The sequence below is a fragment of the Cydia fagiglandana genome, chromosome 10, assembly GCF_963556715.1.
Source record: "Cydia fagiglandana chromosome 10, ilCydFagi1.1, whole genome shotgun sequence".
Lineage (NCBI taxonomy): Eukaryota > Metazoa > Arthropoda > Insecta > Lepidoptera > Tortricidae > Cydia > Cydia fagiglandana.
This window is the reverse complement of record NC_085941.1, coordinates 13,050,250-13,073,121: the sequence shown is the minus strand read 5'-3', so window position 1 is coordinate 13,073,121 and position 22,872 is coordinate 13,050,250. Positions and strand designations below refer to the sequence as shown.

Here is a 22,872-nt window from a genome sequence, read left to right as displayed (position 1 = left end):
ACATAAATAAGGGCTCGCTTTATTTTTAGGGACTGTAGTGGCACCAACTGTTGTTCTAAATGGCGAACTTTGCTTGTTTCTTATATAAAATGACGAGAGTTTAGAGTTCCAATAATATCCATCATTATTATATTTATAGTATGTATTGTATAAATATGTGGTAGTTTATATATATTATATTTTTTTATTTATGTAAGTAGTTTATTTGTATAGTTTGCTTTTTTTAATTTAACTCAATAGGTATATTTCTCTCTCTGCACCAAATTGTAGATATCTCTGTTTGGCCCTATGGTTGACTGGTAGAGAATGCCATTTGGCATTAAGTCCGCCATTTGTACATTGTTGTATATATTTTGTGCAATAAAGTTTAAATAAATAAATAAATAAATAAAATGAAACTTCGTAACTAATAACTTGAATCTTTTCAAATTGAGAGTGAATAGATATCTTTTAGGTAAGCCCCGTAAGCATGCTTCATCCTAGTCCCCATCGGCAACTACTCGTACCATAAGGTGAGATTGTCGTCAAATGCATACCTTTTTACAAGCTTTTATTTAGTTTCACCTGACCGTTGTCTGTCTGTAATCAAATCTTGCAAGTTAAATTTGATCCACTTCCCGGTTTTCGATTGAGCTGAAATTTTGCATGCATGTATAAATCGGATGACAATGCAATATTATGGTACCATCGAGCTGATCTGATGATGGAGACAGGAGGTGGCCATAGGAACTCTGTGATGAAACAACGCAACCTAATTGTGTTAGGGGTTTTCAGAATTGTCTCGATGAGTATTAGTTGTCTGTCGTAGGAAAAGTACAGTCAGCGATAAAAGCTTGTACCAAAAATGAAATTTTTGCCAAAAACTTATTCAATACAAAATTTCATAATACCGACTTCGTAAATATGTTAGTGTACATAGTTGCCTACTAACAAAGGAATACGATTTGTTTTCTAGGTTTAATTTTATTCACAAAAATTCAATAGTTATAATATAGACATTTGAAAACAAAATACGTAGGTAAGAATTATAATTAATTATAGTACTCGTAATTAATATATTGCAATTTCGTCGTCTTTTTCAGCCTGTTAAATAAGTGTCCCAATGCTGGGCAATGCATTTGTAAGACATTTTGTAAAACTTGAGCCTGCTGTCTAGCCCTAGCTTTCAAGCTTGGTCACCCTCGTCATTCAATGCGTACATAAATGGAAAGTTTTCATTCTCAAACGAATCGAAATAAAGAAATAGTGCAGCCTCAACACTTACTAAGTGGCAAATTGTCTGTCCTTTTATCGACTTACTCGTATATCTGCCGAGGGTTAGTAAAGTTCGATAAAACGGAATGGAATACGTGCTTTGGGCGCTTAATTTTGGTATTTTTGTGTAATTGTGTTCAAATTTATAATCGGAAGAGTCACTTATTTGTATACTATAATGTGCTTTTTAATTGTACTAAAATGTATATACTCGTATGTCCTAACTCGTCTTTGTATTGTTCTTGATAACAACAGAGACGACTTACTACGAGTGTATATTTTGGCAGAACCAACAGAAGTATTGTTACGAAGAAGAAGTATATTATAGCAGAATAAAATAAGTACAATTATAATATTTTATAATAATAAAAAATTATGCAGCTGTTGACTAGAAACTTGTGTGAAGCAGTGAAGATTGTGACAAAAAGCTTAATTAAAATAGAAAATTTAAGTGCGTTGCACTTTGAGAATCCCAGAAAGGCGGTCTAATTGTAGCCACTTTCTGTTCATTCCATTTAATTTTTTTTTATATACCTATTTTAACTTTGTTGGTAAGTAATATAAAGTGCCATATTTGTCAGTAAATACAGATAAAGGGAGCGAATTCCGTTCCTCAGAAATTCTCTTATAAACACGTACGTTTGAGTGGTGAACCAGAAGACATGTGTATATTATTGTCTTAAAATGATCGTTTACTTCAATGATAATATGTTCTCTTAAGATTGACGATACAGTATTTCGTACATGATTAATATTATCTCGGAAACATGTCTTAAAATGTGCATGTACCTACGTAGCAGTGCGAAGAAACAAATTGTACGTTCCTTTGTTTACTTTGATTTCAAAAGAGAATTTACAATTTTTATGTGACAGTTGTACTGTTTATGGGCAGAATAAAAAGTTGACAGTCGACCTTCTGTATAACGGTGTACACACTGCTATTCCTACCGCTTATTGAATTATCGCTTCAGAATAAAAAAAAAAAATTAAGCCCAATTTTTTCTTCAATCAGTCCCCAAAACACTAAGAGCGTGATCTGTTGAGGCGAATGAGTTGACATCGCTCAATAGAATGAGATGGACGCTTTATCCTGTCATTATCACGCGATAACAGCATTCATTATTCGACCTATCCTATTGTTATCCTCAAAGTTTTGATAGAATTAGGTTTAAGAGGTGGCTTCGTGTCATGGTGACACGTAATAAACAAAAGTTGTGTCTTTAGTTCCCGAAAGTTTAAAATAAACTAACATTAAATGTTTGATCTGTGGCGAGTTAATAAGCTTTGGGAATAACATCACAGATGGCGCTGACAACCTTTTGTTTACGGTTAGTGCTTCGTTTATTTTCCACTACGAATATTTGGCAAAATATAACAAAAATAAACTATTTCTATTTTCAATTGTAACGGTCTGGAGCGTAACAGAAAGTTTGAAAGTTGTCGACAATATTTCAATTGAATTTCACAAGTTACCAGGAGACCATGATACACACCTGAGTAAAACTTTGAAAGTTGCCTTGTTAATAATTTTGCTATTCTCCAGTTTATTGTTAACTTCGCCTTTTTATGCATGGCTGCTAGCATAAACTTTTTATAATAAGTTCCGCTCACGCAATATAAGCGCCAGTCATCGAATTGCGAAAAATCGCCCGAGCTACAATACAATACAAGTTCTGATCATCTTACGTGTGCAGTTTTTTGATTCTATAGTTCGTTTTTTTTAGCATTAGAAAAAAGGTAAGTGATATTGACACGTCATTTAATTGAAAAACGCTTTTTAAAAATCAGTAACTATTACTTATGAAAGCAGAATAATATAAATGATCGTATTAGATTCATAATTGTTACATATTTGCCGTACCTTATTTTTAAAATGTGTTTTTCAATTAAAAGACACGTCAAGATTGTTTACCTTATTTCTAATGCTAAAAAAATGAACTATATTCATGTATATGATAATGAATTTGACTTAAATTCATTTCCAAGTGAAATAATGTGATAAAAAACAAACCTCACTCAATTCAATTTCTAATCTTACCATGTGACATAATAGGCGTCAGGCTCATCGTTGAAGGCTTACTGGCGTTGGCAGGCCGGCTGCCAATCATCCCAATCGTTTATTAGCCTCACGCCAAACACCACATTTATCATCCGAAGGACGTTTAATATGTTTCGCTTCGGTGACATGAGTCAGGACCGCGATATAGAGATCCCGCGCGACGATAACATCCTTTGCCGTGTTGTGTTATAAATTGTATAGGGGCGGAGGAGTCGAGTTCATCCGGTCCAAACCAGTGGGACGTGATCCGTTGAGATTCGTGAACTTGAGATATGTATTGAGTATGAAGGTATTCACCTAACCAATAAGAAGGAATACGAGTAGAAAGTTCCCAAAATCTCAAGACGAAACGAAACGATTTCATAAATTTCCTACGGAGGCTGAAAATGGAGCATTCCATGAAATCGTCTACCGTTGTCCCGTACAAACGCAAAGTTTCTGAAGATTTAAAGTTATAAGAGTTTCCTTTTCTAAGACAAATGGTCAAAAATATGCACAGAAAAATAATCGCCTGCTTTAAATGCCGAGAAAAAAGTCGCAACACAGGAAATAAAATGCGTTTGTACGGGACAGCCCGTGGAATGCTCCAAATGTTCTGTGCCACAATCGTAACTTCATTACTTCTTTGGTTTTTGAGCGCATTCTGATATATGAGAACTGCACTGCAAGTCGTGTCAAAATTAGATCAATTTTTAAAGGTCGAATCGGCTTCTACAGCTCGGTAAGCTGTGTGAATAAAGTGCTTTATTTTATTTTTAACCCCGGATTTTACAGTAAAGGTTTAGCTAAGGGATGATTTATTATAGTCCTGTATTAAAATTCTCTGCAATAAATTTTATACTTGTAGAAGTTTCAATGAAGCGGATTTTGGTTACATTTTACATAATTTTGGTTGCATTTTAGGTTATTAATGTTATGTATACATGAGACAGACGTGTATACATAAAATTTAGGTTATTAATGTTATGTAGGTATACACGGATGGACAGCGGGGGCTAAGTAATAGGATTTCATTCGGCGCCCTTTGAGCACGGAACTATAAAAAGCAGGAAACTATAGGTCTACCGTTTAACTGAGGCGGTTGGTAAGAAGTTCTTATAGTCAGATACTGACTGGTTGAACGGTCGAGTTGTATAATATTGTTAAACAAATGAATATATTAAACTAGTTTCAGTCCCAAAACAAAGCTACCTTCTATACTTACAAGAAAACCACCGCGATACTTTGCCAACCGCCCGAGAATAACTTTATAAAAACATTCTGCGTTCCTAAAAATAGATAATTGCAAGCTTATTGTGACCCCTTATGTATAGATTTTACGAGTAATTCAGGAAGGAAGACTTTTATCCTCCAAGGGACACATTGCCCAATGCCCAATGCCCAGGCTGTTTGTCTATAAAAGAGCACATTACGCGCACATAATGTCCGTGTCAAGGTTCGAATGTGGAACTAATGCACACATTCAGATGAAATATAGGTTAAAAATTACCTTTTATATTTCGTTTTTTTTAGCATTAGAAAGAACTTGCAAGAAGGTAAGCGATCTTGAAATGCCTTTTAATTGAAAAACGCTTTTTAAAATTTATGAAAGCAAAAGAATATAAATGATCGTATTAGATCCATAATTGTTACATATTTGCCGTAACTTATGTTTAAAATGTGTTTTTCAATTAAGAGACACATCAAGATTGTTTAAAAAAAACGAACTATAGTACCTACACGCCAATTATTGGCATGTCCAAGATTTACTATTGGACTGATATTTACTATTGGATGGACTATTGCAGATTATATATCTATCACAATTACCTGTAATTTTAGATACCAGCAATTAATAATGCCGTGTAGACTTAACAATTAAAAAAACTTTAATTTAAATATCTTTGTGTGTCTCATTAAGTTCCATGAAGGTCACAAGATCTTGAAGGATTGGTGAATTGATAGAATTTATTTATTGGTTTCTTGGAACTTAGTGGGACACAAAATTATTTAAATTAGAAACACGGTATATTTCAACTGAAGTAAATATTTATTGTGAAAGTTCCCAAAGGTATTAATTTAAATTACAATTACCTAGTCATAATTACCGAAAAACATGTTAATTATAATAATGAATTGTAATTACTAGGTATAATTACGGAAATAGATTTCTATTTTATGCCTCTCAAGCATTTTTATCCACTCAAAAATAGTACAATCTTCCCTTGTAGCCAAGTTCATACTTCAACCACGCATGGTGAAAGCAAAATTCATCATCAGCGTGTATGATGTAGGAGGAAATAAGTGTTAACTAACTCCATCATCAACATAGCTCCTTCGGGTTCGTGATGCAACATTAAGGCGGTCTTCACATTCGATGCCGATCTGCATGCCGCTCCGGTGTGCGAGCAAGACATCGCTACCACTCGCCTCACACACGTCTAGCTCACACACGGAGCGGATTAGTGTGATAACCGCGTAATTTATCCGAAATCATTCCACGCTCCAAATATGGCGGGCGAAGATTGATGTTTAAAATAAGGTCCGACACAGCGACACGCGTGTCAAAGGCGTGAATGATGGACTTTATCTGCTCTTCTTGGAAAAAATGTTGCTGACGTAACAGTTAGGGAGATTATAAAATAAGCAACATGCATGCATAAAAAAAAACATTCCAACGTGTTGAGACCTTCCTCCTTTTTGAAGTCGGTTAAAACGAATAATTATTAATTTTTGAAATATGTTTTTAATTTTCGAGGGTACCGCTGCTAGTGTGATGGCTGATAGCTGCTTTGGACCCGGCATGGCTCAGAACGGGTTTTAGTTTCTTAAGTTTTATACATAAATATGTAAAATTGAATAAACCATATACATTTTCATTCTCAATCTTTCAAATAAATTGGGTCTGCATAGGTAGGTAGGTTTTTAAGTATTAAAAAATAAATAATTTTAAGTATAAATAATTATGTCCAAATTATTAAAACTCTAAATAAATACGCGAAAATTACCTGACCAATATGAGGTAAACAAGTATCTAAAAAGTTAAACTTTTGCTAAAAATAATACGAAAACTACTCTTATTTTTTTTCAGAAATAATGTTTGAATTTAAACTGATACAAAGCATTGTTAATATTCTTAGGCACGAATTTTAAATTATTGGACTATGAAATTGGAAACAAGAGTGCGTTACGATTTTCGGGACCAGCCATCAAAGCTTGAATGGACGTTCGTAAATAATGAATACAAGCTCGGTTAACCTTATCGCTGATTGGACGGCTTTGGTTAATGGGAATAGATTGAAATATGATGTCGACGTTATATTAAATTCGCTTTATATAATTTCCATTGCAAACGGTAGCTATGCCATGTTTAAAGTGTGCTTTAGTTAAGACCATTTAACAGCTTCAGAGACCGAACGTTTTTCATACAGACACATAACATCTCATGGCTAAATAACTATGTAGGCCAGCGGTTCTCAAACTTTTTTGGTGACGGAACCCTTTCGGCAAGCGAAATATTTGACGGAACCCCAAATTAAAAAATTTCGTTCATCGCTGTGAACCAGATTTACCTATATAAGAGCTGGTTTTTTTCTTATTATATTCAATATATTTTCGCGGAACCCCAACAGAGGCTTCGCGGAACCCTAGGGTTCCGCGGAACACACTTTGAGAATGACTGATGTAGGCCAACAAATAGTTAAGTATATTTAACCACTTATGATTATAAACATAATTACTGTAAAGGTGTGACACGTTAATGACTAAAATAGGCATTCCTTTCAAAGTTCACTCATTCCTAACCTTCCTAACCCCGTAATTACGCAAATAAGCGTGGGATAAAATTAATTCTAAATTCCAATTCGTTTAATATCGTCTTTACAGCCTGTTGTTGTTGAACCCTGATACGAGTAAGTTGATAACTTCAGAGAAATAATATCTTAAGTAAAATTTTAAACATAATTTATTAGATAATATTTTGTTTCTATAAGTGGGAACGTGCTGAAGTTAACGGGCTTCGGCAAATGCTTTAATGCGATAGAAAAAAGCAATACCTTCAAAATTCTGTATGTTAGGACTTGAATCAAATCCGCGCGGTCTCTTATAATGCCAATGTGAGTTTGTGAATACTCAGCCGAATATAGAGATAACACTAGCCCACAGGATAATCGATTCCTGACGACCACGGGACGCGTCAACCCTATTTATTGTCAGTTTTAACGACGCGACAAGTGACAATACGATGAGAAGGCTATTAGTCAAGCGTTTATTGCGTGATAATGTAAGGATGTAAGGACCTCTTGAAGGATTTATTCGGTCTATATCATTACATTCATTACCTACGACATCCTAAAGGATATAAACGTAGAAATTATTGACGGATCTCGTTTAAAACTTTAAATGCATCCGTTTATTAGTTATCAAATAAAATTTGTTTCTGCAATTAAGAGCGAATGAACTAATAATATATTACTCTACAGCTAATAGAGCAAAACTAATACACATACTGATTTTGATAGTTTACTATTGTAAAATTAAATTAATGCATGTCACATTTATATTTTAATTTTTTGAATGAAATTGAATTGAATTGTATAAACAAGTCTTGTCTGAGCAACCATAATGAGCTAATTAATTAGTGGAAACTGTTTTGGCTTATGTAATATTTAATTGTAATTATCTATATGTGTTATTTTTCGCTGTTTGTTTCCCATTATCAATAAAAAAAAAGATTGACAAAGACCCACAACTTATAAACAAAAATATATTGTAGGTATTTATTGATTAAAGGAGACTATCAATGCCATAAAAGGTTTTAAATACAGCGTGAACTTTTCAAAGGCTTATTTTAATTAAATTCTCTTTGCGTGTAAGATTCGCCCCGGAGCCAAAGCTGTCCACTGTCCCGCCTGTAAGGCTTACCACTGACACTAATGACCTCTCCCGTAGACCCACATGGTGTAAAAAGGAAGCTGGTTTTCCAATTAAACGAATGCATAATGAATCTACAGGTTTAATTAAAAATAAACGGGTCTTAGTCGAGCTGTTCATTAATGAGAATAAAATTTTCTCTGCCGATTGTGGCGATAAATATGCGGTTTAATTAATGTTGGACTTATAAAATGGATTTATGGCGTTACTTTTATTATTACCATTGTATTTAATACGCATGATGAATGGTAAATATGGACAGAATAACAATTTGACTGGCAGACTGACAGGTCGTGCGTGGTTTTTATGTGTCCACTTTATTTACAAAACATTAAAGTTGTGTAATACTATGACACAGCACACCTGTCACTTTGACGAACCAATATCGCGCTTACGTGTGTATACCAATGCCAAGTGGAATGATTTAAATAGGTAAGTGGCAGAGAGTATTTATTATGTAAATATCTTTAATGCATACTGGCTTATCTCTACATTTGTTTACTAGTTTATTTAGTTTACGTAAGTTTTGGTGAAAAGCTTCTAAAATTGTCACAACTAGTAAACACTTTGAGTAATTTATAAACATGTTTTTCAGTTTCTTTCCCTCCTTTCATACCTATCTAGATATTAAGTACCTCAGATATAGTGCCCAAGCTCAGCAGCAGTATTTTATACACAAATGTGTACTTTATATTTCCACTTCATTGATTCAATCATTTTAAAATCATGGCCCCAGACAATGGCCCGGCGCGAGCTCCACAAAATACTTGGTCTAGTAATACTTGTACTAAGTTTATGAATCCTAAATTTCTCAACTTCAAAACTAAGTACCTAAACTGAGACCTCTACTTCTCTTCAAGGATATAACTTTTTACCTACTTTAGACCGCTTTTACTTAGTATTTGCTTATTTAGCAATTATTTATTTTAAAGACAAAAAATTAAACTATACGTTGGATCTCGTCTGATCTTTAGTAAAAAGGCTAAAATTATATAAATATTAACTATAATTTATTTTGATGAAATAAAAGAAAATTTTATCATTGGTATATTATTCGGAAACGCCCTAACTGCATCTAATTTTAAAATAGGTTCAAAAGCTAGGATAATATTTTGTTTGGTTATTATTAAGTCACAAAAATCGCGTTCTGCTTATCTCTAACTAGGGACTTAATAAATACGATATGTTGCGTCTGCACTTGGACTAAGTATAAGTAATCATCATCTATCTTTCATATTTCAAAAGTATTTTCTTTTTCACCATACCATGTACGTATGTACCTACCTACCTCTTTTTCGCTAAGCTACCAGTAAGGTAAGCCAAGATGAGACAAGATTTATTTATATGACAAGAATTTTAATTACTCTCTTTTAAGAAGTTTAATTATCTTCACATCGAGTTTGGGCCTCAATATTGTGTGTATTTGATGTATCAAAATTATATTGAAAACGTATTGACTACGAGGGGCGGCTGAATAGTAATCTCCTTGGTCAAAAAAATATTAAAATATGTTACTGGTTGCAATGCAATTTTATTCGTTATTTATTCTTTTTTCAAATTTTGTGACATTCATTTGTTTCCGTAAATGCCATTTGTGTACAATTTTCGAATTTATGCAAGATGTCGGGTGAAAAAATCAAAATAGTTAAAATTGAGCACCGTGCAGTGATCAAATTCTTAACAAAAGAAGGAAATACGCCCTCGCATATCCGAGAGCGTATGTTGCGTGTGTTTGGTGATTCGTGCCCTTCAGAATTCACTATAAAATTTTGGTCCAAGCAATTTAAAATTGGTCGTGAAAGCTTGGAGGATGACCCCCGTAGTGGAAGGCCGATTTTTGCGGTTACGGAGGAAAATGTAGCCAAAGTAAAAAAAATAATTCTAGAAGACCGACGGGTGAAGCAGTGGGAGATAGCCCGAGATGTGGGCATAAGTAAAGAGAGAGTTAATGAAATAATTCATACACATTTGAACATGTCTAAGGTGAGTGCGCGCTGGGTCCCCAGAATGTTAACGCCTTTTGACATGGACAGACGGGTGAAATGTTGTAAGGACTTTTTGAACATGAGTCGGGGGAAAGAAGAAGAAATTATGTCAAAAGTAGTGACGTGTGATGAGACCTGGATCAGACAGTGGGACCCAGAAAGTAAGCAAGAGTCTTTACAATGGAAGTTCAAAGACGAGAAGCCTCCTAGGAAGTTTAAAGTTCGACCGTCAGCTGGCAAACTTATGGCTACGGTGTTCTGGGATATAGAAGGAATATTAATGATTGATTATTTACCAAAAAGAACTACCATGAATGCCGAATATTATTCTAACCTGCTACGCCAGTTAAGGGATGCAATAAAAGAAAAAAGGAGAGGCAAATTAAGCAAAGGAATTTTGATGTTACACGATAACGCACCTGTCCATACTGCCCGCACAACGCAGCTGGTTATGAAAGAATTAGGCTTCGGTACCATTGACCACCCACCGTATAGTCCAGACCTAGCCCCCTGCGACTATTTTCTCTTCCGAAATCTGAAGAAAGACCTCCGAGGCAGAAAATTTTCTACTGATGATGAGATGAAGGCTGCTGTAACGGACTTTTTTGACGACAAACCAAAAGATTTTTTTTTTCATGGGTTAATGTCATTATTTGACAAATGTAATAAGTGCATTTCCCTCGAAGGGGACTACATAGAAAAATAAAATAAAACTGGACACTACAGTCTTTTATTTCATACTTAGGTAGATTACTATTCAGCCGCCCCTCGTACGTGCGCTCGTTCCTTCTCGTAAACTGTAATAATGAGGTTTGTGGGGCCTAATTCATGAAAATTTTAATCACAGATTACCAGTCGGGGAAGTCTCTTTCCAAAAAAAGGAGTTCAAAGAAAAGATTTCTATTCTTTCTTTTTTATTCGCACCCGTTTGAAATTAATGACAAAAGTGCCGTGATTGTTAAGTGAGTAAACTAATTTTGGTACGCAGCTATAGTGTGTAGATTTGTAATAGGCCCCGATAGCTAATCCTTTGTCTATTGTTAAGTAAAACCGCTATATAAACCGTATACACGAGATAAATATATGTGACAGTCTGAAAGTGTTTTTCATCTGCACTCACTTTAGGCTAATTATCTTATTGTGGAAGGTATTTATTCTGTGTATGACTATGGCGTCACCCTGGCCCTGCTGGGCACATAGTTATTTGTCAGTTGACAACTTGACAGCTATCGAATATTATGAAGATGTCGTTCGATGAAAGTTTTTATGTTCTCACGCCGTGCGTTGTCCTCGCTTCAATTATATTTATATTCCCCCGTCAACTTCTTCGTACATATCCAATTATGTTTTAAAAACCCACAGATTATAAGGGGATAACACAAAAAGCTAGTCTGTGGATTCTTTTGGATTTGGCATATTGTGTATTACAGCGCCATCTGCGTTACGCTTTGCGCTTTTATCCTCATTATAGCGCGTAGCGCAATTGAGTATCACGCGCGTTTGGAGATCCGTATGAGAATATTCCTGTTGAATTTGTTTTATATTTAGTATCGAGTTTGAGTGTCTGAATATAGCCTCTTATTAATTTGGTGTGGAAGTCATTTTCCGCCGCGTATGCGTGGTGATGGTGAAGGGAAGGCGTTTAATTTCTTCGTCTTAACGTGTCGGCATACTTGTTAATGAGTTTTTAAATAAACATTATCAATCTTGTTTACTTTGAGGCACAAATAGGATTAATGTTATTAAGTAACACTTAATGAAATGCTGCAAATGCCTTTTAGTTTTAATTTGAATAACAACATTTAAAAGATTTCCGCAGTACGAGTATTAATGCAAATAAAAATGTGCATTCATGAATAGGGACAAAAATTGACTTAAAATATTTACTTTAAATTTTGTTTGTTTCGTAATTTCGTTTAATATAAAATTACTATCTTAATAAGCTCAGATAAAATCTTTAAATCAAAGTTCTTTTTAACACAGCTGTGTGAGGGATTTATGACCCTAGTAACATTGTACCTAATAATTAAACTTAGGTATAAAATTATACAAACACAAATCAAAATAGGTATATAATAAATTGCATAGACACACGGCAAGACAAACCCAGTACAGGAATCGCATTATGCTTTCTTAACGAATACCAACCATGAAATCAATGCTAAAGTCCCACAGCAAGACATAAAGTCTTTAAAATGGGAGAACTTTCTGTCTGTGCCCATTACATTCTGCTTGAGCGATTAGACACAATGGCCACAGTAATATATTTATTCTCCCTTTTCACTTTGCCCCCACGGTTCGGCGCACGCCGCAGCAGACGCTTTCACGATTGCCCACGTTATGCAGTGAAACCTGGGTAAATGGGGCCGGGATAATTGAAATGAAAAAAATCATAATTGGAACCAGCTGGCCGGTTCGAAAACTAAATTAAGTTAGTTTTTAAATAAACAAATTGTTTCGTATTACTCCTACCTTTTAGAATAGGTTATTTCTTGTCTGATATTAGAATTATGCATGCACGTACTATAGGTACCTACTGTGGACACGGGAGCCCACTATAAGGTACCTCAATGTACTCGAATAGAACAAAATTTTTAGAAAATATTAATATAAATATCAAAAAAATGTGGTATACTGTACCGAGTATGATTTTTAATGGAATACCTTTTTAAATGAAAAAAAAAATTTTTTGGGGGACTATTTATCCAGGTTACTCTGTATCTCCATACGCATGTAAATACACTCAAGGGAGTGAATCACGTGCCTTTCAAACTTTGACAATACGCGGGATCGTTTTACGCGAAGAAAAATTGAGGACATTTCTCACGGCTTGTTGTTGTACCCTTGTACAGTTGCCATCAGATAAGGCCAAGGTGTTCACAAATATCTGAATACGCCTCTATTGTCAGGGCGTTAGAGTGCGTGTTCAGATATTGTGAACACCTTGGCCGCTCCGATATATCTGATGGTGACTGTACCTATATCAGGTAATGACTGGGACAAATTATTTGCAAAGTGGAGTGGTAGCAAAAAACTACAGATGGAATGTACGAGTATTCGAGTAATAATATAAAACCGCGACACGTTTGTGGCTTTTAGTCTTGAAACATTGTGCGCACTCTTTTAGTGTATGAGTACAGTATGAATTTTCCTTTTCTTGAAAAGTTTTCGCGAGGTAATTTGCAAATGTGAGATATTTTGGCGCTTTGTTATTTTGTATCTTACGTAGTTTACATAATAGAATCAGGAGCAGTATAAGTAGGTGTGGGAGGGTCCTTACCCTTGGCTGTCGCCATCGACGAAGCTTGATTTATTGTCACCTCTCTTGTAGGATCTATTATTTTTGCCTCGTAACAACCTTTTTAAGGGGATATTTTTCAAGGGACAAAGCCACGGCCTGCGTCATATCATATTACTATAACATATTATATTTCCCTCAGGAACAGCTTTTAACATATTTGGTGCAAATTTTGGAAACATGATTTCACTTTACGTACCCTTAGTAGTTAGAAGCCTGCTAAAGTGATTTTCTATGTTCGTTTCAATCCCTGTTACCTGTTATATATTAATATGTTTTATCCGTTCCACGTTATTAACTAAATCGCAGCCCTCTAAAGTAGCATAACAGAGGTAGGAGTCATATCTACTTAATACCTACGTGCGAGCTGTGATAACCTCAGAGCAGATTTATTAGTCCGCACCTTTGCTTAATTTTAATGTTCCTCAAAGTTAACCTTACATATCTTCCGGATAGCAAGCAGTGCTTTTTTCAGTACCTGTATGCTGTTCTTGTAAATAATATGATTTCTGCCTACCTGCTTGCATCCGCACCTCCGGCCCAAACCGGCGTCCAGCCTCGACGGCGAGCACGGCGGCGGCCTGGTGCAGCCCGTGCGCCAGGATCTGCGCCAGCGTCGCCGCGGCGGCCACGCCCCAGCCCCACCCGCCCTCGGGGTAGTAGTGGCGGGTGAGCGTGAGCAGCTGCCGCGGGTCGAGCTTGGCCTGCCGCGGCGGCCCGCTCGGCTCGAGCACGAGCGGCAGCGACCGCGTGCGGAGCAGCGGCGCCCCGCCGCTCGACCATGACTCTTCCATCAATGCATCGCATCCTGTGACCGCATCACCGGTACGCCGCGAGACCGGATATCATGTCCGTGCCGGATCACTATTCACTACGCCGGGAAATAAATACCAGTATTGATTGTGTTTTGTTTTAAGTGTTTAGAAGCTTGCCGTTCGAGGACCCTGACTACTAAATACTTTTAACAGTCTTGAGGATACCTATTTCAAATAAAATATGGAGGTATAGTCGAAGTAATTAAATATTAATCCATTCTGCCATATTTGGAATAGAATGATTTCAATCATACTGTTTTTTCTAAGAGTTTCAGTTGGCGCTTTTACTAATTGGTTTTTCACGTCCCTGTGTTGCGTCCGAGCCTTGGCAAGAAGATAGACATCCGTCACATTGGAAACAGAATGATCAATAATTAAGTTACATACCTAATACGTAGTTGCACATCGGTAACAACTACATTATGAGGTTAGTAGGAAATAGATCGGACCCCTTCATTTATTAAGCATCGTTGAAAGTTAAGCTTCTGAAACAACAATCAGGATGATCGTAATAGTTTTCGTTATCGTTTTACCTCACTTCAAAACTACTTGAAATGAAGTGCTGCACTAAAACCGATAACATCAAAGTATAGTTTTCTATTCTATTTTAAAACCTCTTCAACGTTTACGATAAAGAAACGAAATGAAATCGACGACGAGTCCATTTTGTCCACGTCAGATAAATTGGGGATTTAAGTGTAGCGACAAATCAAGATAACCGTCAGGCTCGGCACTAGACTTTTCATGCCCTTGAGAAACGCTTGACCGTAGGCCGGAGGTACGGCGCGATTCGGGAAATGAATTAGATATTCCCTAGATATGAAATAGTAAAGATATGTGACGTTCCACGGCAAAAGGTACCCTATGGCGGTTGGCGCTTACGCTATTATTAACGCCGCTTCAGTATTATTGCGGCCGCCATAAGGTACCTTTTGCCGTGGAACGTCACATGGTACGAGAACCAAACTAACAATGTAAAATGGGGTGACACACAGTCTAACGACTACAGGCTAGACTGTGGAGTACGCCAAGGTGGGTTGACATCACCGGACCTATTCAATCTATTATGTCAACGACCTTATCGGGGAGCTGAGATCGAGGCTCTAACGTCGGTTGCCATATTGGTAATTATTATTATTATATCCTTACTATTTCATATCTAGTGAATCTCTAATTCATTTCCCGAATTGCGCCAGTATATTTCCTTTGCTGTACAAAGGCAAGTTAAAGGATCAAGGAACCAGGAAAACTGTGTCTTAAAAAAATACAACCATGCCTCATCGGATGGCGTGCTGCGTGCTATTTGATGATTCAAGAGTTTGGAGCATTTTAGCGGTTCCATTCACAAAATATGTCATACTATAATTTATTTTTCCATTTTTATAGTTCGTTTTTTTAGCATTAGAAATAAGGTAAACAATCTTGATGTGTCTTTTAATAGAAAAACACATTTTAAAAATAAGTTGGGGCAAATATGTAACAATGATGAATCTAATACGATCATTTATATTCTTCTGCTTTCATAAGTAGTACCTAGTAGTAGTAAACACTTTATTGCACAAAACAAGTACATAACACAGAGAGAATACAAGTAATAGTTACTGATTTTTAAAAGCCGTTTTTCAATTAAAAGACCTCAAGATCGCTTACCTTCTTTCAAGTTCTTTCTAATGCTAAAAAAAAAACGAACTAAGTATAGGGTTTCCTTAATTTTAATTACAGAGATATTTTGGTGGTAGGTAAATATTGAATGATAGAGAGTTTCAAATTCAGAACGAAATGATTGCTTCAAGAACTCTACATAGCATAATTGTTACTTAGGTAATCGTATAGGTATTTACTTAGATCATGCTACACTGGTTTAACTTAGTACAAGACCCGTGCTCGCGCAACAACGAGCACGCCTACACGGTCTGGACAGCACCTTCATAAATCTCCAGACTCCACTGTCACTGTCAGTATCCTATTTGTACTAAATCTTCGCAAATAAGTCGGATTATTGTCCAAATGCAACTGTCACGGCCAGCAATATATCACAAGCGCATAACTGAGCGTCGACGCGCCTCTGCATATTGTACGAATATACGAATATACGAATACCTACACGTTCGATACGACAGTCTCCTAAAATATTTGTTATCTGAAGAGCACGTGAAACGTTTTAGCTTTTATACGGCCAATAACCTGATACTTCATAAGATTTTTCGCATTAAGGTTATCGCACACATTCCTGGCCTAACTAACATACCTATAGATGCCAACTGATCGCAGCATGGACAAGTAGGTAAAGGCATTGGTTCCACTCAGTAGGGAGAGTTTTACATTCAGTACGGTGGTTGTCATTGGCAGGGCGTTTGTGCGGCAACGGCGAATTTTCAATGCCTTAGTCGATATCTGATGAGTGAGCGACAAAAGCCACGCACTGTGACGAGTTTATTATGGAAAATTGATGTACGCGTACATAGGACAAATTTAATACAGTCTTTGTTTATACCGTATCGTAAAGCTACGTGTCGAGGAGCGGCGTTTATCGCTCAAATGTAACAAGACCTTATGTCAAGGCGAAACTATCAAGATTTGGTATATACACATGCAAAACAATCTTGATAAACGGTGGATATCTGGATAAGTGAGTGTGAACCTTAACGTTACCAGATACACTTTGCTCTTTGCATAAATGGGTTGAATGTAAACGGAAAGCTCGGAACGAAATCTAATGCCTACGGTTATGTTTATTAAGGACGTATTACGTGAATGTAATAACGTTACCACAACGTTTACTTAAGTAAACGTGAATGTGATGTTTTTTTCATGCTAAGCTTTTAGTGCCCTCTACCTAGGTTTCAAGAAAAGTAAGTGAACTTAAATAAAATATTAGTAAAAAACAGAAATTTCCTTTAACTGGGACCTATCACTCCATAGTCCCACGCCAATAAGGTACCAAACTTAAATTTCAAACTTAAATTTGATACCAAATCGATGCCCTTTAACTAATGATGAGGTATCATTCGGCCGTGCGTCTCGCTGTTCGATTGTGGCCGAATTTTAAAATTATATTTTATCGTAGTTTGTATCTTATCTTATATTATATAATATTTTTATTTATTTTAGTTTGCCTCGAACGTGATGTGACGATGTCAAAACGTGACGAATCTTTAAGATCACACACTCGATTGGGTTCCATCCATAGTTTATGATCTCTCCGTACGTGGGCTTCTTTTATTACATCAAACTTTTTTTTTGTCTTTATCTGTATGCCATATCTTTCTATCTTAAACGTGACAATTTTTACGTTAAATATTAAAGAAATACTGACCTTTAAAATGCTCATAATTTTTTAGAGTCATCTTGGTGGGAAGAAAATTACTGGTACTTAGTGAAGTTTATTAAATAGGTGATAGAAATTTTACAAGAAATAATTCTCAATAGTTACAAAGTGCTCTACGGGTCGTTATTATTTTATTTACTTTTATCAATGTCATACGAGATGTTTCAATTCCCGTGATCCCGAACCCTAAGTTTTAGGAAAGTGGATATTTTCGACGCGTTGGTCCTCTTTACTTACTCGTATAAACCGACAGACATTTGATAAAACCGACATCGAGACCTAAAAAGAAAAGTATTATGGACTGTCATTGTAACACGGGTAAGGGCCAAATAACAGGATCCTTGATATAAAATATCTTCCTGACAGCTCACTTCTCTTGTTTTTGAAATTTGAACGTTACTACTTCCTCATTAAGGTTGCTTCTCAGTTAACATCGGTAACAAGATACGCGAATTCAAAAGTTGTAGTTGATATCAAGGGCTTGGAGGTTTATTATTTGAAGACGGTCGTACCGTTGTCAGAAAGTCTAATAAGTTGTTATAATCCTCTGGAATCGTGAAATGAAAGGTGTTATCGGCGATGTAATGGTATTATCGGGGACACTTCAGATAAACGCGGATCATGGAATTGTTTTGCTAGCTTATGTTCCGTTATAATAAAACTGTTAAAACGCTACCCAAAGCATTCGATATCATTTTCGATCTAAGTGGAACTTGGTTGATTTTGAAAACTCATTTTTGGAGTAAACGTGCTACGTATATGGTTAATTTTACCCTAAATAATATAAGTACAAAAGTTGGTGACAATTAACATTAGACGTCTTTTGGGCGTATATAATTTTTCAATTTTAACACATTTTACTTGAAAATAATATTAGTATACCTACTCAAAGTCGATCGGAGAGATGGGCGTAACGTGGAACAAGCGTCCCCGGGTAGTCTAAAAATAGCAAAGATAATCAATTAGCCGAAGTGACTTGTAGCAGAAGCACACAATAACAACAAACTCCCAATACCTTAATAACCCCTTTACGTATCGTAAGTAGGAACAACAACGTCTGCAGGGCAACGTAACTTTTTGGCTCGCACCGATAATGTCCGCCCATAAATTGTGTTACAACAAACAACCCACTATCTATCGCGGGCTCTAGATCGACTTCAGCCTACATAGACGATCTCTCATACACTACGCATTAATCTTTCGTCTCAGTTTGTTTAGAATTCAGCACACACATACATACTCTATACACAGATGGCTGGGCTAGGTCAAAAGTAGGCTGGAAAAGATCGTTTTTGAAGAGAAAACTTCTTTAGTGGCGCTGTGCACTTTTTGAGGTGGGGAAAAAGTTATAAAATCGAGACAGCGTAACGCGTAACGCTCTCTTTCCACCGCGCGGCGAAAATGTATGCCTGAGCCTGCTGTTTCGTTTTTATTCAATTCAATTCAATTATTAAAAACTGGACTTTTATATTAAGCAATAAAGCTCAATGTTCTAATCTTGTACGGGCTGAAATAGGAGGATCTCACAGTTACATTCTAACTTTATATCACTCAAATATAATTAAAAAAAGCTACATCTTGATGAAATCGCGAATAAAAGTGAACTCTGGTACTGGCGAATAAAACTCAAAATATCATGACATGATATTTAGATGCGAGGTCTGCAAGCTAACTTTACAATCTCTATTCGAATTTTAAACAATTAACGCTACAAACATGAATTTCGAATTTTAAACAAGCTCACTGACTAGCAATTTTAGAACTAAAGTTTTTCAATAGAAAGGAGGATGGGTCAATTATACATAGTGCTGCAGACATTTTGGACTAGTCATTGAGTTTTCACTTCTGTCGGCACTCCCGGAGTGCAACCCGTTGTTTTTTTCCATAAAAGCGCCTGTTGTATGTGTGATTATTTCTTTACTCACTAGCTATTTCTTTAAACAATAAAAATATAGAGTTTCAATGTCGCGGTCGCCACGTGTAGACGCTCCATACCCAACCTCACTAATCAGTTGTGTTATAGGTACAACAATTTCTAGGTACTAATCTGTAATAACTACAAACGTGTTAAAACCTCACTAAATGTTTGTAGTAAGTGGCGATGAGCGGTTGCGATCTTATGTTTAATTATTGATATATTATGATATACGAATCGTTATACAGGGCGTCCCACGGCGATGCCACATGGAGGGAAAGTACCTTAAATATCATAGATAGCATATTTTGCTGAAAGAAGACTTCATTTTATTTTTAAAACTTAGTAAAGTTGCATTCATACTTTTTTAATATTTTTTGAAAAAAAATGTATGGAAAAAAATTATCGCGTCATTGGAGGAAAAGTACCTTAATTATTGTAAATGAACATCTTACTGAAAGAAGACATTATTTCGATTTAAAAAAACAAGTTGAATTGCATTTTAAATAATTTCATGGTTAAACCGGGAATCGAACCCGCTACACGAGAAAAAAAAATACCTTGTACCAAAAAAATAATTCTCACATTGAAGCCTTTCGATCGGTATGACAAAGCTACAAGGTATTTTTTTTTTCTCGTGTAGCGGGTTCGATTCCCGGTTTAACCATGAAATTATTTAAAATGCAATTCAACTTGTTTTTTTAAATCGAAACAATGTCTTCTTTCAGTAAGATGTTCATTTACAATAATTAAGGTACTTTTCCTCCAATGACGCGATAATTTTTTTCCATACATTTTTTTTCAAAAAAATTAAAAAAGTATGAATGCAATTTAACTAAGTTTTAAAAATAAAATGAAGTCTTCTGTCAGCAAAATATGCTATCTATGATATTTAAGGTACTTTCCCTCCATGTGGCATCGCCGTGGGACGCCCTGTATATGCTTCGTCTATTGAGTAAGTGATCTATATGCGCCTATCAACCATCTTTTCACAGTTTCCACCCCATTTAACTAGTAACTCCTAACGTAGCACTGCGGTAATATTATCTCTTAACTGGGATATTTATTTGTCTATGTTTACTTGAGATAGAATATATTAAAGCTATAATGTAGTCTGTGCGACGTCGACTAGAATCCATTTATCTTAGAAATTAAATAATAAAACAAGATTTTCTTTAGGGTAGCCGCTAAGATTGCCCTCTGATACACAATTTTCATCATATTTTAAACTTTACTCGATTTTTCAAAAACGCTGCTGTCTGAACTTACTGCATCTTAAGTAACTGTGGTCTTTCGGTCCTCTCCGGCGATACATACAGTTTTATTACGGCCCGAATTGTAATTTTTGATGTATTGTAGGCACATCAGCGTCTCTTAAATGTGAATTTAAAAGTCATTAATATTTACGACTCACATTTATTATGAGTTTCGTTACTTTATGACTTTAATGCGTAATTTATGGTCGATTCGGTATTAATAAATGTTCATCATATTGCTGAAAGACGTCCACTATAGGTATATGAGGAAGGAGACATTTAAAATAATTAAAAACGTTAAATATGAAAAAATCTCCATTATTATTTACAAGCATTTACTTCTTTATATATTTTTTTCTGCAGCAGGTTTAAGATGGCGGCGCTTTTATCTGTCAGCATTAAAATTAACGGATCGAACTACGAGTCAAAACTATCTACCATTCTTTAAAAGCTGAGGTAAAGATATAATATGAAATTAAATGAAATTAAATCACTTTATTGCCAAAACATGATAGAAAAAAACAATAGGAAGTCAAACAATATATAAATTCTATGTTAAGTATGTACTAATAAATGTCTCTATCTAGAGCAATTAGACTGTGACAAATAATTTTGAAAGCGAACTGTAGAAATATGCCTCTATTTGGAAGAGAGTCCAGGGTGGAATATCTTTTTGGCGCTTTGGTTCATCCCTTCCTCATCTTAGCACTTTTGCATACAAATTTGCAAGGGGGGGGGGGCGTTTTTCTGCACACTGAGACGAAAATATTGTAACCATTGTGTTCTTAGGTACAGTGGAGTCCATTAGCATACTGTATATCGGTATATATTAATAAATTGCTAAATCTTTTCTACTTTGCCGTCCTAAGGTTGACTGGAAGAGAATGCCTCATGGGCATTAAGTTCGCCTTTTGTACTTTAAGTTTTTCTTTTGGGCAATAAAGTTTAAATAATCAAATAAATTTATACATATTTTATGAACTAGATTGTACCGAAATAACTACGCGAACTAAGTGATAAAAAACCGGGCAACGAAGCGCACGTAGGGTTCCGTACCATAATGCAAAAAAACAAAAACAAAAAAAAAGCAAAAAAAAACGGTCACCCATCCAAGTACTGACCACTCCCGACGTTGCTTAACTTTGGTCAAAAATCACGTTTGTTGTATGGGAGCCCCATTTAAATCTTTATTTTATTCTGTTTTTAGTATTTGTTGTTATAGCGGCAACAGAAATACATCATCTGTGCAAATTTCAACTGTCTACCTATCACGGTTCGTGAGATACAGCCTGGTGACAGACAGACGGACGGACGGACGGACGGACGGACGGACAGCGAAGTCTTAGTAATAGGGTCCCGTTTTACCCTTTGGGTACGGAACCCTAAAAATGATGGTCACGAATTGTACAACCGATGTTGTGACTTTTGAGAAAAACACGTAAAAAAATCTGGAAACATATAAACCAGCTAATCAAATATCAGTTTGATTGAACGTTTAACTTCCTTATGATCACAGATAATGGCACGTTTACATATAAACACACAATAATAAGTGGTGTCATTACACTCTGGCCTCGAACGCCGAAAGCTATCATCTGATTGATGAGATAATAGCAACTTGATCGAGATTCTGATGCCACAGTTAAGGTACCATACTTGACCAGTGCTTTAACTCGCGGTAGTTATGACTAGTATTAGTATAATCGTGAGTTACATACTCATCTATCTACAGACATGTTGCGATGTTGAATTAAATGACTCAGTTGATTTTATCGCAACAAAATGCCTAATGCTAGATAAATTACTGATAAATAATAATCATTAACGATAGGTATGATATTTTAACTTTTGAATGTCACGATGAGGTACTTAATCAACTATAGAATAATAAAAAGAATGCTAATGTTTGTTTGTAAAATACTAACTATAAAGTAATTAACAGGTCGAAGTATGTAGCAATTCATTTGACCCTATACAGATTATGGTTAGTTTTACTGAAACAAAACTGATGCCTTTATAATAAATTAAAAAATAGAAATAGGGCAGATAGA

General features: G+C 35.7%; 1 protein-coding gene across 2 annotated transcripts in view; it reads right to left on the bottom strand.

The window, feature by feature from the left end:
* The window catches only part of LOC134667913 (monocarboxylate transporter 10-like), a 159,680-nt gene that overhangs the window by 28,730 nt on the left and 108,078 nt on the right, over nucleotides 1–22,872 (bottom strand). Inside the window, exon 2 of one of the 2 annotated variants that reach the window (XM_063525329.1) lies at nucleotides 14,025–14,378. The exons of the other annotated variant lie outside the window; for it this stretch is intronic. Coding sequence (XP_063381399.1) covers nucleotides 14,025–14,301 — 277 coding nt within the window. The 5' untranslated portion in view covers nucleotides 14,302–14,378. The remainder of the gene's footprint in view (nucleotides 1–14,024; nucleotides 14,379–22,872) is intronic. 2 annotated transcript variants of the gene reach the window in all.